General features: G+C 36.0%; 1 protein-coding gene across 3 annotated transcripts in view; it reads right to left on the bottom strand.

The window, feature by feature from the left end:
- kdr (kinase insert domain receptor (a type III receptor tyrosine kinase)) overlaps positions 1-15,837 on the bottom strand; it is a 61,193-nt gene that overhangs the window by 32,044 nt on the left and 13,312 nt on the right. For 2 of the 3 annotated variants that reach the window (XM_052041523.1, XM_052041515.1), the window contains 10 exons: positions 15,710-15,831; positions 15,165-15,333; positions 10,425-10,564; positions 9,640-9,811; positions 9,012-9,129; positions 8,203-8,372; positions 6,786-6,942; positions 3,207-3,339; positions 2,810-2,918; positions 818-1,168 (listed from right to left, as the gene is read on the bottom strand). In XM_052041523.1, the coding sequence (XP_051897483.1) occupies positions 818-1,168; positions 2,810-2,918; positions 3,207-3,339; positions 6,786-6,942; positions 8,203-8,372; positions 9,012-9,129; positions 9,640-9,811; positions 10,425-10,564; positions 15,165-15,333; positions 15,710-15,831 (1,641 nt within the window). The remainder of the gene's footprint in view (positions 1-817; positions 1,169-2,809; positions 2,919-3,206; positions 3,340-6,785; positions 6,943-8,202; positions 8,373-9,011; positions 9,130-9,639; positions 9,812-10,424; positions 10,565-15,164; positions 15,334-15,709; positions 15,832-15,837) is intronic. The other variant, XM_052041532.1, reaches the window with a different exon arrangement.

Here is a 15,837-nt window from a genome sequence, read left to right as displayed (position 1 = left end):
CTTTGTATTACACGTATAAACATTGATGCTATATATCAATCTGTATTAATTTGAAAACTAATAAAAAGATTGAAAAAGAAAGAGAATGTACTTGGCATAGTTAGTAAGTTTGCAGTTGACACCAAAATTGGTGGTGTAGTTGACAGTGAGAAAGGTTGTCTAAGATTACAGCAGGATCTAGATCAACAGAGAAAGTGGGCCAAGGAATGGCAGATGGAGCTTAATTCAGACAAGAGCAAAGTGTTGCATTTTGGTTAGTTAAACCAGAGCAGGATTTATATAGTAAATGGCAGGACCCTGCAGTGTGTTGTAGAACAGAGACACCACTTTCCCTGAAAGTGGCATGACAGGTAGGTAGTGTGGTGAAAAAGGTGTTTGGCACGCCTGCCTTCATAGGTTAGGCCTGAGGGGCAACTTTTTCACATAGAAGGTGGTGGGTATGTGGAACAAGCTGCCAGAGTAAGAGGTAGGGGCAGGTACAATTACAATGGTTAAAAGATATTTGGAAAGGTACATGGATTGGAAAGGTTTAGAGGGATATGGGCCAAACTCAGGCAAATGGGACTAGCTCAAGTAGGCAACTTGGTTTGTATGGATGAGTTGGGCTGAAGAGCCTGCTTCTGTGCTGTATAACTTGATGACTCGATAACTAAATATGTATCTGAGCAAGGCCACTATTATTATCACATTCTAAAGATGTTAACAGTGGATGCCAAAAATGAAAAAAGGTCCATTGACCAATGTCTACATTCCTCAACATGACAGACAAAAAAAAGCGTTCCAATGGTTATTTCTAATACATCAATATTTTTCTCACCTTCTACTGAGAGAGTCTTCATCACACAATGCTTTGCACCTGTCTTTTTATTCTGGGCTTCACAAAGATAAACTCCTTGATCTTGAAGAGATACACCACTGAAGCTCAATTCGATGGTGATATTCTCAGTCTTGTGGCCAGAACTCATCTTCCAGGCCACCTCCTGTGCACCACGTTTGAGGTGCTCACAAGAAAAGATGGCTAGAGTACCACGGTAGCTTTGGAGGGTTGTTGGATGGAGCTTATACCACTTTAAGTTCTCATATATAAATCGGTCAGCTCTGCACTGAAGAGTTACATTGTCCTTTTCAATAGGATGATCAGTAGGGTGCAAATTCATTTCAAGGCCCTCTGAGAAAAACAGACATCCAATCAATTGTTTTTGCTTTGTTATGAACCAATGATTCAAGTAACACTAGATGTACTGTGCAATCACTTTCAAAGATCAGTAATTATGGATGTACACACAAACATTTTGCTGTTTACTGATAGGTAAATGAATAGATATTTTTCTTTTGAAAAATGCATTATTTAATGCTGAAAGACAGAAGATCATTCTGATGCATTCTAAAGTTGTAGGATTAAAATAGCTTTAATTATAAATTTATTTTCCCTTATTTAGATTCAATCATTTTATTTTAAATAAAGTGCATCAAATTAAGGAACTTTAATTCAAAGTGGTTAATCTTCCAAAGCTATCTGTGGGCCAAACATTGTAGTCAGTAACATAGTAAGTACACAGAACTCCACCAAAGGGAAGGAAACAACATACAACATCCAGAGTTGGAATAAGAATTGGAGGCTAAGGAGAAGTGGAGGATCTTTAGCTATTAAAGGGGCTTCCGTGAGTTACTTTAATTAATATTCAGTCAACTTTATTTAAAAAATTCTCCCAAAAGGAAACTTTTTTCTCACAATTTGCAGAAGTATACCTATTCCTGTGAACTATTTTAAGAGCATAAGGTTTGTAGAGTAATTTTCCATTAGAAAAAAGTCAGAAAATTGTCTTGTATGAAATGCTCCACATTCGTACATATTTCTCCTAAATGATTGAGAAAACTTCATTAGACAAAACTTTAATAAAACAGAACTGGCCTTCCCCAAGACTAGTTCCTAAAATCTAATGAGATCATATAAAATTATTTTCATTGCAGGAAATAAAAAGCTTTCCAAACTGCTCACACTCTGGATTTTGGCAGAAGAACTAACTCAAATCCAGTGAGACTATGAAAATAATTAACTCATTAGTCAGAATAATTTTATGAGAAAGGAATAACACTCATGAAATACGAGAAATGCAATGAGTTGTCAAAACTATTTATATGACTGTATTACTAAGTTACGTACATTTGCATCTTTTGGTTTTAAAGAAATCATTGGACCAGATTTTACTAACCAAATTCCTCCATCTAGAATCATTGGATGCTAACCCCCACACCCTCCACACTGATATTTACCTGGTCTACAATCAGAGGGCCAAACTTACAGCCCTTGTGTATTCCGGAGCCCAGGTTGCGGGACCTCTGGTGGTGCAGTGCCTCTGAAAGTTTGACAGCTGGCAAAAACCCACATTCAACTATTCTGCCATTAAGAGCAGTGAATATTTTTTAAATGACATTTAGAGACATTTTAAAACCATTAAAGTTGAAGTCAATAGCTTTTTGTTAAAAAGTTAACTAAAGAGTTTTTGTTAAAAAGTTAATTTAACAAATGCTTCTAAATCAGTGCTAAACCGCTATGAAATACTTATGAAAATAATGAAAATGTCACATTGTTTGCCAACTAAAAACTGTCTTTGTAAAATTATCTGGGATTAAGTGCTTATTCATCATAATACTTGATCCACAAAAAGCAACTTCTTCAAGGGCTGGGCAGTGTCTCTGTTACAGTTTACTGTTTATATTGATCTCAAATCTCAAAATTCAACTCTGAGCAGACCTTTCAGATGGGGTTTGTCTTAATGAGATACTGCAGCAGATATGACATACTTACTGGTTACAGGAAAGAAGATAACCCTCTGATCCTCTCCCACTTTGTTAATAGCTCGACATCTGTACATAGCGCAGACTTTTGCTGCTTGAATCACAAGAGTGCTGACCATCTACAAGATCAGAAAAATGGTACCTTACATGTAATGGATCAATATCTCCTCTGACCAAAGGAGTCAAGTTAGAAAGAAACACTTGTAAGCAATGAAATTAAGATGTAACATTCCAGATAGTAGTTCAATCTCACATAATTAATGCTAGCCAAACACTACTTCACCATTAAGACTTGTGAGATAATATCACTGTTCAAATTAATTTATATACATTGATTTGTTGTAATGATTGGATTTAACATTCTTAAATCTTTGTTTAGCTAAAGGTTTTTAAAACAGTTAATTCACCTTATGTTTCCCTTCGAGGAACACAGTTCGAGGCTCTGAGCTTTCTATTTTGTTGCTGCCATCATTGTCTGTGATATTCCTCCAGTTTTCATTTTCATACGATTTATTGGGGGCTTCTGATTCTCTTTGATAACTATTGGAAAGAAATTGACATCATCATTTTCAAGTCACACCTCCAAAATAAAAATGCCACATGTACTTCTAGCAAATTATAATTGTATTTCCCTATTTCAATGGGAATAGATTCTAAATTATGCAATTCACCAGAGCACTTGTGATATTTGTGTATCTCCTAAAGTGAAGGAAAGCTCATTTTGTGACCAGCCTGGAAACCAAATAACTGGAATTATTTTCCTAATAGCCAAGCAGAAATTACAGTCAAAAAAGGATTAGGATGAGCTGGGGTAACTCCTTGGTTTTCACAGCTGCAGAGTTTATTTACACTTAGTATCATACCCAAAAGATGGAAATTCATCTTTGTTTGATTCATCCTTAGTCACTTGCATTAAATGCACAACATGGCAGAAACTGTGCATTGTACTCTCTTTCTGAAGCTGAATTACATTGGCACATTTGCAATCAATGCCAAAGCAAGAAGTCTCATGGCTGACATTGAGGGAAGTGCTCCACAAAGATCTAGCAATCTCTGTTGTGAGAATTGGCCACCTTCTGATGTCTGCCACTGCCAGATAACAGTTCAGTAGGCTTCAAAATATTGCAACATCATCAATATGGCTAAGCACAATTTTTAATTAGTGTTTGAAAAATTATACCGGTGCTAAATATAGATCAAATTGTGGATATAATTATAGTAGAAGCTGAAATATCATAAATAATCTTTTCATAAAATATGTTTACTGTGAAATCCCCTATCTTTTGAAATATTCAAATAAAGATATTTCAAAAGAGATACATAAATTAGTTCTTCAGAGCCAAATAGTTCACCAAATAGTGAATACAGCTTGCCTACACCATTAAAACCTCATAACATAGCATAAGATTGTCAGAGCATGCTACAGTGGGCCTAGTTTATAAATACCCAAAATCAACATCAATCCATTGCTTCTGATGGAGAAAACTGTAAAGATGGCTACCTGTAAAGGTACAGAACATCGATATTGACAACTTCAGGATTTCCGCAGATGCACAGGAACTTGGGCTGCTGTCAGATTCACAGACTAATGGTGGTGAAAGACAATAGTTCTACGATCATTGCTACTGTCAAATCTGGACCATGAACATCAATGAAACCAAGTTTCAGAACCAGGAGAACAATGAGCAGCTTCCACTGTATTCCATGTTTAGCACGAACAATCAAGGAATAATTTTCACTCCATGGAATGAGATTTTCACTCCAGTGAGATTTTAGAATGCAAGGAATTGCCATTTCAAACAGATTGCAGATACAAGAAAATGAAATAAAAGAAATACATTTTGAATATTTTGTGTAATTAAATGTAATGAGAGCTAAAAGACAAAACAAAGAATGCAATTATAGTATTTTTCAACATTTGTTGAGATAAGGATTTCTTTTATCCTACTTGCCTGCTTGATTAAGTATAATTTATATGTATTAAATTTGGAGTTGTTTTTTGAAAGAAATGTTCCTTTTATAAAAATGAGAAAGTTTTCAGTGTTGAATAAGTGAATATTCATATCTTTGCTTCTGTACTTAGAATACTTCCCTCACACTGAGGTTATCAGGACAGAACATTGGCTTTAACAAGGTACTGTTGAAAGGCACCATTTCATGAAATAGGTTTAGTGGACAATGATGCAGTAATGTAATTTGATCCAGAATGTATTATGGATCAATTGAAGTAACATTATTGGAATAAAAGTGAAATTAGCTTTTCTTTTCTTAACAAAAATGAAACAATTTGCACATCTTTTTTGTCAAAAAGTCAATGAACCTTTATGACAAAATGATATATATATAAAATATATGTATATATCTGAAATGCTATGTTATATGAGGTCTGCATCAGTTTTTAATGGTGTAAACACAATATGTACATTAGTTACAGCCTCAACAAAATAGAAAAAAAATCAAAATTCAAAATATTATTCAAGCTCCTTAAGTGATTTCAATTAGGATGCATTGAAGGAAGTAACTATTTTTGGAAGCAAGGCTTTGATAAATGAGTTTGTTGCCAGAGATAATTCAACTTCTAAGGAAGATGAGGAGACAGAGAAACCACTACAGTCCTCAATAAGATTCTTAATTCCGTGATTGGAAAGGGAAAACAATAGGGGTGGTGGAGGAAAGACCTAGTGGAAGTGAGTAGCTAAACAAACAACAGGAAAGCAGATTGCCCAGGATTGTCATGCAGGAAGTCTACCGGACCTTCTGCTCGGCCAAGATAAGAGAAGTCTCTTGGGCTAGTGTGGGAGGCTGTCACTCACTCTGAACATCAATCAATACACTTCCTCTAGAATAAATACATCTTGCACAGACACACAGAGTCAGTTTTTTGTCTCCATTATTCAATTGCTGCTTAACACAAGTGACTGTTTTACAAATTGGTATGCATTAAAATGCTTGCCGTATGCCTAATGAGATACTAATAGTTCTCAGATCCCATTAGAGATTTTATTACTTCAGTTAGTCAGCTTATTGAAATATGTTGCTTGCTGCTGAACAAAATATATATCCCACACACAAAAACGACAATATTTCACATCAGGAATTGTTCACTTTCACAAGGAAGAATAAAAGACAAAGGTTGCAGAACATAAAAACTAGAAGCAGAAGTAAGCCATCCAGCTCTTGGTGCCTGCTCTGCCACTCAGTGAGATCCTCACTGATCTTTTACCTCAATGCCACTTTCCTGGATTAACCCCATACCCTGAACCTTCATATCAAAAAAATATATCGATCTCTGTCTAAAATGTACTGAGTGACTGAGCGCCCTCAGCCCTGGTAGGGACAGAAATTCACAGATTCATGAAAATTTCTTCTCATGTCTGCCCTGAATGACCAAGCTATATTTTGTGACTGGACACCGTTGCAAGGGGTCAACCTACATCTACCTCATAAACCCCTGTAAGAATTTTATATTTCAATCAAATCATCTCCTATTCTAAATGCAAGAGAATATATGCCCAGTTTATTTAATCTCTTCATAGAACAAACCTTCCATCCCTGGAATCAGTCTTGTGAACCCTCAATCAGAACTCTTTCCCTAGATTGGGAGACCAGATCTTCTACAGAGTATTCCAAATGTAGTCTCACCATGGCCCTAAATAAATGATGGCAGACATCTCTACCCTGCACTCAAATTCTTTTGCAGCATACCATTTGCTTTCCTAATTGCTTGCTGTATCTGCATGCTAACTTTCAGTGATTCATGTACGAGGCTACCTGGGTATCTCTGAAAATGAGCACATCTCAATCTCTCACTGTGTAAAAATCCACTGTTCTCCATAAGTTCTGGAACGAACAAAAAAATTAATCATCCCCATGAGAGCCATAATGAATTAAGTACTATGGTTTAAGTAGAATATGGAATCATATATGCATTTCTTAAAGTTTATTAATTGGATTTCATTAGAAATTTTGTTATATTTAGTTCTTACTTGTAGGAGAAGCTACAGTTCTCTATGGGCTGCCATTCCCAGATAATGCTGCTAGGAGCAGGAATGCCATACGCAGTGCAGGTCAATGGCTGCCTGCTTCCGTAGCTGTGAAAGTCAGTATGTGTAGCCACTTCTTTTTCATGAATCTCTGGAGGAACTGCAAAATATTGAATCACACTTTCAGAAACCAGATGTCTGTGAATATATATCAACAGGGTAACCTATTGAGATGCAGAATGACACGAGGCTGGATAAGTAACCCAAAGGTTCCCAGTTCAATTATTTTCTGCCGTCAAAAGTAAATGCATTTGAAGTCATAAATTCGTACTTTATTTTAAATTATGGACAAAATAGTTATAGTATTTTAATGCACTGAGAGATACTATTGACATAATTTCCACGTGAACTTAAAAATGAATGGCAGCAGATCGCCCACTTTACAGACTGTCCAGTTATTGCTCCCACTGAAATTTACAAACAATAGGTCAACCCAGTTAATCAAGTTACATTGAATGATTTAATTGCTATTATTAGAATAACATCAGAGAACATTTCTGACATACAGTCATGGAGTCAGAGCAATACAACATGGAAACAGGCCCTTTGGCCCAACTCATCCATGCCGATCAAGATGCTCATCTAAGATCCCATTTGCCTGTGTTTGGCCCATATCCCTCTAAATCTTTCCTATCCCTGTACCAAAGGAGGTCATTTCACCCATCGTGTCATTGTTAATCGAAAAAGAGCAACCCAACCTAATCCGACTTTCCAACACTTGGTCTACAGGTCTGCACATCACGAGTCTTCAAGTACACATTCAAATACCACATCTCAAATGTGGTGAGGACTTCTGCCTCCACCACCCTTTTAGATAATGAGTTCCAAATCCTTACCATCCTCCGAGTAAAAGCATTTTAACTCATCTCCACACTGATCCTACTGTCACTTCTTTTGGAACTGAAGTCAGTACACTTGTTAAATTGTCTTCTAATAGCAGCTCTTCCCACTCTCCTGCAATGCATGTTTGAATTTATCTATCCAAAAGAAAGCCTTGATTGTATGTGCAACGATTGTTATAGTGAAACATGTGCTCCATATTGATTTGGAATGATGAAATCTCAGGACAAGATCTTTATATAATGAATTACAATGCATTTAAAATCATGCTGAGAAATAGCTCAGCATATCTTGTGCATATAATTCATCTTCTGCGCTAATTAATTTCAAAATTTAGGAGCTCCAAAACTCAGTCTTGCTTATTTCTTTAGTCAATATCCTTTAAAATTTCAATGGTTGTCTACTTTATGTATACTTCATGATTTTTGCCAACCATGATATTCTCTTGCACTTAATGACCTTCACCATTCACTTGAGATTCTTCAGTTAAGAAACTGCCTGTGACTACAGAATTTCTTACCATTTACTATGAGCTGAACTGCGTGTTGCTGCTCTTCTTTTGACATTGGATTTCTAAGTATAATTGTGTAATTCCCAGCATCCTTTTCTGTCACACCAGTGATCATCAATGTATATCCAACCTGCTTTATTCTGTAGTGATCCTTACTAATTGGTCTTCCATTCTTGGTCCTATAAAAAGAATCCATTGGAAATTGTTCTGAAACACTTTAGCTGTTTGTTAGATTGTGCTTGCATTGACATAAAAATGTTGGTCCTTTTCAGCATTTTCCTTTTATGGAACAAGCTTAAGAAAATGCCTAATATGTATACAGCAGCATATTAGTAATAAACATTGAAGGATGTTTGATATGGAACAAGGAGATGTTGATTGAATGAACCTTTATTAGAAAAGGCTGAAGGTTTTATAGTTTCCTTTGTAACAATGATCAATTTTAGAGCATTTGCATCATACATTTGATTCGTTCAAATTACCTCACAAATAAAATCAAATTATATTCAGAAGATACTAATATATTTGATCTTAAACCTACAACGTTCTTGCAAAATATTTTTTTGATTGCTTTCTCAATTTTTGATGCATTATAACAAAAATGTTTTAAGTCTTGGAAACAAAATATTCAACCTAATGCACTAAAGTTCAATTCATTCCAATTGTTCAAAGGCATTCATCATTTGATGTAAACATGTCAAAATGAATAATAAAACTGACAATTGCATTTAGTAATATAAATATATATATAATACTCTTGTATACATCCCTGAAAATCAACTGTCATTAATTATTTACATCATTTATTTAGCAATTACCATTTCACTTCTGGTTGGGGATAGCCTGTGACCTTCACAGAAATTTTGACATTCCTTCCTTTCAGCACTTTCTCAATTCTTGACTTGGCTTTGTGATCTATGAAGATGAAGGGTTTCTCTGAAAGCACAAAATGAAAACAAAGTCAGACCCACAAAGCTAATGTTCTTATTGAAAACATTAGGCTAGGGAATTTCTGGGCACCAGAAGAACTGACACTGTTTGTGTAAGACAACATTCTTCATTATATTTGTGTGTGCAAGTTGGGAAAACAAATGTTAACATTCAACAAAAGTGTGTGAAGATTGGGCTTCTAGCCCTGTAAAAATGATGTGAAGATTGCTCAGTCATCAAGAAAAGGCATATTTATTTTTGCAGGAATGCTATTCTCCAAACAAGCTATGGATACCTTACCTGATGCCCCAAAAGCACATTTTTCAGTGTCAGCTCCTTCTTTTCATTGTCAAATCAAGTTCCAGATTATGATGTTTTGTGGAAACTCCTGATTCAGACCAATTTTTGCCAGTGATGGTCTTTTAATTGTTAGTACTGCTGTACTTTAAAAATATTTGAAAAGCATTTCTACATAGTGAATATATTTCAAAGCATATGATACAGAATATATCTTACCATAGACAATAACATCAATGCTGTTCTCCTTTGTCATCATTCCACTGGAAGCTTTGCATAAATATCTGCCTTCATCTCTTTTTACCACATTATCTATAATTAGAATGCTTGAAAATTCCAGGCCATGCGATAGTTCTTGCTTCAGACTTTTGAAGAATAAGTGGGGATTCTGCTATAATTAACAGAAGTCATGTTTATGAAAGATCGAATACAATTTAGTCCAAATTTACTGAATAGGTTCTGCTTAATATGGATGTAGATTCTCTTATAGCACCTGTGTTATCCAGCTTGGCTCATTTGGTAGCATTCTTACACCTGAAAGTGTGAATTTTAGTGCCATTCCTGAACTTAAACTGCATAACTAATATTTCTTTACAACAGTGTTGAAGAAGTTCTGCATTATCTGATATATTGCCTTGGTATTAAACTAAGGGTCTATGTGTCTATGTGTTAAATTAATTAGTACAAAAAGGAATCACTAACAATATTACTTCTTTCAGTAGTTATATTTGGATTGTTATTTTACACTTCACCTGTTCAACACACAGAAAAGAATTTCTTCCAGGTAAATATATAGAATGTATATATTTATGACCGCATAAGATCACTTGGTGCAACACAATTTTCTTCACTTCTATCCCCTTCCTACTAAAGTCAATAAACCCAGGCTTGAAGTAACAGAGATTAAACAAACAATCGTTCTGGCTCATTTGGGTTTGTCCAATAGCAACTTCTCCTTTACTTTTTTGAACAAATAGAAGCAGTAATATTTTCATATGTTATACCTTCTCTCCAGGATACTCCCAATGAAAGTTCAACCGTACATTCAGCTCAGTTCTGGCAGTGCAATTGAGTAACAAGCGCTCCCCCACTGACAGTTTCACTGGGGATGGTGTATTCAGTGTGAGGTTATAAATCCAGAATCCTGCAGAAAGGATAATAAATAGGGGCTAATAATATTATAGCTTGGCTGGTATTTGTAAGCTACTATTTTCAGACTGAAAGGAAAGGTCAAAGATTATCCATTATATGGTGGCACCATAATAATAAAACAGTGTTACAAGTTGAGAATAGGTTGCTGAGGGTTGCAGGGAAAATTATAAATTGTAGTACTGTTTTGCCTTGTATGCCAAGTGTAATAAGAACATACTTGCCATTTCAATCAAAACAGAAAACACTGAAAACAATCAGCAGGTCAGACATGATTTGTGGAAAGAGAAACAGAGTTAATGTCCTTTCCTCAAAACTGCTGAATGCTTCCAGAATTTTCTCCTTTTATTTCAGATTTCCAACATTTGCAGTATTTTATTTTTAGACACTTGTAATTTAGTTACTCAAGGTGTGAGGAAGAAATCTCCCTGTGTTATCAGATGCCATTGCAATCTCTGACTGTCACAGTGTTGAACATTATCCTAGAATTGAGTGGACTGGAAAGATTAACAATTGCTCTTGATGGCTGCAGTAGCAGTGTAACAATGACTGTTTCAGTCCTGGGCCTGCCGCTGCCAAATTCAGTTAAAGGCCATTGTGAAAGTATGCCACCCAGGACCATGGTTGGGTGGATAAGTGGGCAAGGAAAGTATGGAGGGGGCTTTGCTTATAGAAATCTTGGATAGGGGTGTGGTAGAGGTGCAGAGCTATACCTTGAGGAATTGGGGTGAAGCTTTCCCCCAGGACAGTGGAGATCAGTATCAATTAGCCACTGACCATAGATCCTAGCTTATTCTCTTTTCCAGTATCATATGATAGGACATTTTAAACAATGTGACTATTAAATAAAAATGACTTGCTAGTTGCTTGTCCTGAGTACTCTACAATTACCTAATAAGGAAATATAGTCTTTCTGAAAGTAAATGGTCAATAGTTTTATTAAAGTGCCCCCCTATCTCTCCCATCCCATTAGATGTATTTAGAAATATACCTGAGAATGCCTTGTACGTCTTGGTATGGCTGACTTAATTTAGAGTTTAAACAATGAATGAACTCAACAACTGTGTAGGTATTTTTTACTACTAATTGTTATTCATGAACATTAAACACATAAAACAAATGTCTCCAGGAACGTACTGATTCAAAATGAAACAGAAAATATAATCTGATTGTTCAGACCAACTGCTCCACATTAGGGAATATTCTCCAAATGAATACATGCCCAATCAGTTCCAATATTCTTTTATCCCCCTTTCCTTCAATTACTGATCTAACATCTTTAAATGTAAACATGGGATTCACATCGTCAGAAGCATTTGGATATATTATTTTTTGAGTAATAGGCATTATTTATTCCTATTGATTTAAGTTACAGTTAAGGCTCTCTGGTTTCAGTGGTGTTGCTCCAATATACTTTTCAAGATCATCTCTGTAGCTTGTGATATGGTGCAGAAAAGTACAATGCCAGATCACTACATACTGAAGGATCTCAGGAAATCATTGCAATTACTCAGATCATGAAGTCCCTTTTCTGACATGTCATTATCTTCAGAGGCAGGACAAAGAGAAAATGAAGGGAAAACAAAGAGTGAGCTGAGTTCATGTCTTTCCTAGTAAGAAGTTGTAGAGTAACATGAACATTCCAATTTTGGCAATCAGTTAGCTACTTGGCTGGAAGAAGCATCATCCAAGTTGTATACCTTAGAAAAATAGCAGACTATTTAAGTGCAAGTTCAGCTAATTAAAATATCTGTCTCATGTTGAGTGAAGTTGGTACGGACTAAATTCTATAATGAACTGGTTATATTAAAAAAATAAATTATTTATTGGAGAAGAGCTAGGTTTCCTGTTGAGAAAACCAGAGATACAATAATGTAAACATTACCAACCCAAACCTCTATCTCAGCAGGCAAAAAACATGAAGTGACATTGCACTGTCTGTAACTGCACTCAAGTTTATCAATCAGAAGAGTAGCCCCACAGTGAGAAGCAGTGTAAACTGGGCAGTTCTGATTAGCTATTATCTCAGAACACAGATTGCACTGTAGCTCTTTTAAATTGAGATACATATGAGCCACATGACAGACAGTTCATGTTACAGACTGATAGATATCCATATTATTTTCCACAGAGGACTATGCATTAGAATGCCTGCCCCCAATCAGTGAACTGCACTCTCCCCTGTAATCATGCTGTAATCATATCTTCTAGAGTGGAAAAGTAATGAATGATTTTTGTGGTTCTCGCACTCAAAACATGGTAGTTGCAGGTTGAACCTGAATTGGTTCCTGGTCTGCTCTGATTTTCAGATATATCTAAATCTAGAAGCTGAAGTTTCATTCAGGAAGAGGGAGAATCAGGTGCCAGAAGAGATGGGGACTGGGCAGGAAAGTGGGCTTGAGGCACAAGATACCTGTAATCTTACAGAAAACAGAGTAGGTTTGGCCCTGCTGCTGCTTTTACTGATTATATCCTTATGACAAAGCTCTACCTGCTTGAATTATCACATTTTTGATTCTACACACCAAGTACAGGCAGTAGAATTTATGAGGCTTTGAGTGCACACCAAAATGATCTTCAGCTCCACATTAAAGAGGATCTTAAGGGAATGAGAATCTGGCTTACCAAGTTTTCTTTTATACCAGCGTGCTTCTGAGTTTTGATTTTTAAGTAATTCCACTATTAATATACACAAGAAAATAGGTGCAGAAGCAGGCCACCTCAACCCTCAAGTCTGCCCCACCATTCAATGCAATCGTGGCTGACCTACGCTGCCCTCAACTCTTCTTCTGAGCCATTTCTTGATAATCTTCAATTCCTTGATCTTTTAAATATTTTTCTATCTCCACTTTAGGTATATTGGATGATCTGGTCTCCACCACCCTCAGGGGCAGAAAATTCCACAGATTCAGTACCCTCTGAGAAAAGGAATTCCTACACACCTCAGTTTTAAATGAGCTCCTTATTCTGTAGCTATGACCCCTTGTTCATGACTTCCCGCTGGTGAAAACTTTTCACCATCTACCCTGTCAAGCCTCCTTAGGAGCTTATAAGTTTGAATAAGATCACCCCTCATTCTTCCAAGCTCCAATGAATACAGAACCAAACTGCCTCGCCTCTCTTGATAGAACAACCCTCTCATCCCCAGAATTAGCCTGGTGAATCTCCTTTGCATTGCCTCCAATGCCGGTATTTTTTTTGTTTTTAGATGAGGATCAAAGCTGTGCACAGTATTCCAGGTGTGGCTTCACCAACATCCTGCACAACTCTAACAAAACCTCCTATTCTTAAACTCCAATCCCTTCATACGGCCAATGTAATTTTTGCCTTATGAACTACTTGTTGGACCTGTCTGCTAACTTTTTGTGATTCATGCACTAGAACACCTGGAACCCTCTGAACTTTACTCATTTTCAGTCACTCTCCATTTAGATGTCAGTCCACCTTTTGATTCATCTTACCAAAGTGCACGACCTCACACTTCCCCAGATTAAACTCCATTTGCCAGGTTTTCACTCAGTCACTCAATCTATCTACATCCCGTTGCAGAATCACAATGTCTTCATCACAACATACCCTTCTACCTATTTTTATGTCATTGGCAAATTTGCAAACCTTACATTTCATTCCTTTCTCCAGGTCATAAATGTAAAAGCAATTGAGGACCAAGAACCAATCCCTGGGGTGCTCTACAAATTATATCCCTCTAGTCTGAAAAGTACCCATTTATTTCAACTCTCTGTTTTCTAAGTGACAGCTAATTTTCAATCCATGCTAACACACTTAATTTATTCACCAGCCTCTTATGTGGCACCTTGTCAAATGCCTTTTGGGAATCTAAATATATTACATCTACAGATTCTCCTCTATCAACTCTCACTGTCAAATCCTCAATAATTTGATTTAGCTTTCATAAAACCATGTTGACTAGCTTTGATTATATTCAGCTTTCTTTAATTATTGATTCTAGCATCTTGCCAAAAAAAGATGTTAAACAAAAAGTCTATAGATGTCCTCCTTGTGTCTTCCTCCCTTTTTGAACAAGGGAGTCACATTGGCTGTTTTGTAATCTTTCAACTCCACTATCTCTGCAGCCACTTCCTTTAAAATCCTTGTGTGTGTGCCATTGAGTCCCAGCAATTTGTCTGCCTTTAACCCCGTGTATTTAAATTGAGATACAGATGAGCCACATGGCAGATGTAACAAATCTGCACAATCTGCAGATGTAATTGCTGCTCAATAATGGATTCTTCACACCATTCCTGACAATTCTAGTCACTCCCCTTAATGTGCTGCTACTATTGTTTGAAAACCAAATATCCTACTGCCATTTTAACAAGTTAAGTGTGGAAAGCACATTTCACACTGACTGTAATGAGGCTCGTGCCATCTTTTGATAATATGTCATGTAAAGTACATGACATATTATCAAAAGATGGAACAAGCCTCATAACAGCAACTTCATGCAGATGCAGCATAAACCCCATCCAATCAACACTTACGTCATCCTGTGTAAAATTAAATGTAAAATCAAATAATATTTCCATATATTTATGGTTTAGTCACTTCAATGTAAATGTACAAAATGCCCTTACCAACAACTACCAACACATAAATGTTCGACTGATAGGCTCTTCCATTCACCGTTGTCTCACACTGGACCAGTCCTGCATCTCTGATCCTCTGACTCAAAATAGTGAAACCATTCTTATTGTCCCACAGCGTTGTTGTTCCATCGGGAACAATGTAATTCTCTGGATATTTCTGTTCACATATTAAAGAGAATTAATTATCAAACAAAAAAGTAATGATAAAATAAAAGCTGCAACTTCTAATAAAGCTATATGCAATAATTTACAAGTACATTGTAAATTATGTTTTATGATGTATATTCTACAACATACTCAATTGGTAGATTTAACATAATATTAAGATTCCTATTTCAAAGTTATCTACGAAACTAAAATGTTTGCAGGCATACACAAAGTTATTGTGCAAGTGTCCAAATATAAATAGTCCATTTACATATTTGACATTTATGTACATTGATGATTTTAAAAATATAGCTATTACAAAGCGAACTATATACTAATTATACACTATATATGTTACAGTAACTGGAAAAAGCAATTATATTTACCGTATGTAAGGTCACATTAAGATTTGGAATGGAAACCTTGCATGGAATGACAAGCTTCTTAGTTTCAGTTATGAACAGAGCTTCTGGTTTGTCAGAGGGATTCACAAAAGGCATTTGATCATCTAAAG

Source organism: Pristis pectinata, chromosome 2 (genome assembly GCF_009764475.1).
Source record: "Pristis pectinata isolate sPriPec2 chromosome 2, sPriPec2.1.pri, whole genome shotgun sequence".
Taxonomy (NCBI): Eukaryota; Metazoa; Chordata; class Chondrichthyes; order Rhinopristiformes; family Pristidae; genus Pristis; species Pristis pectinata.
The sequence above is the reverse complement of the archived record's forward strand: the minus strand, read 5'-3'. Positions and strand labels throughout refer to the sequence as shown.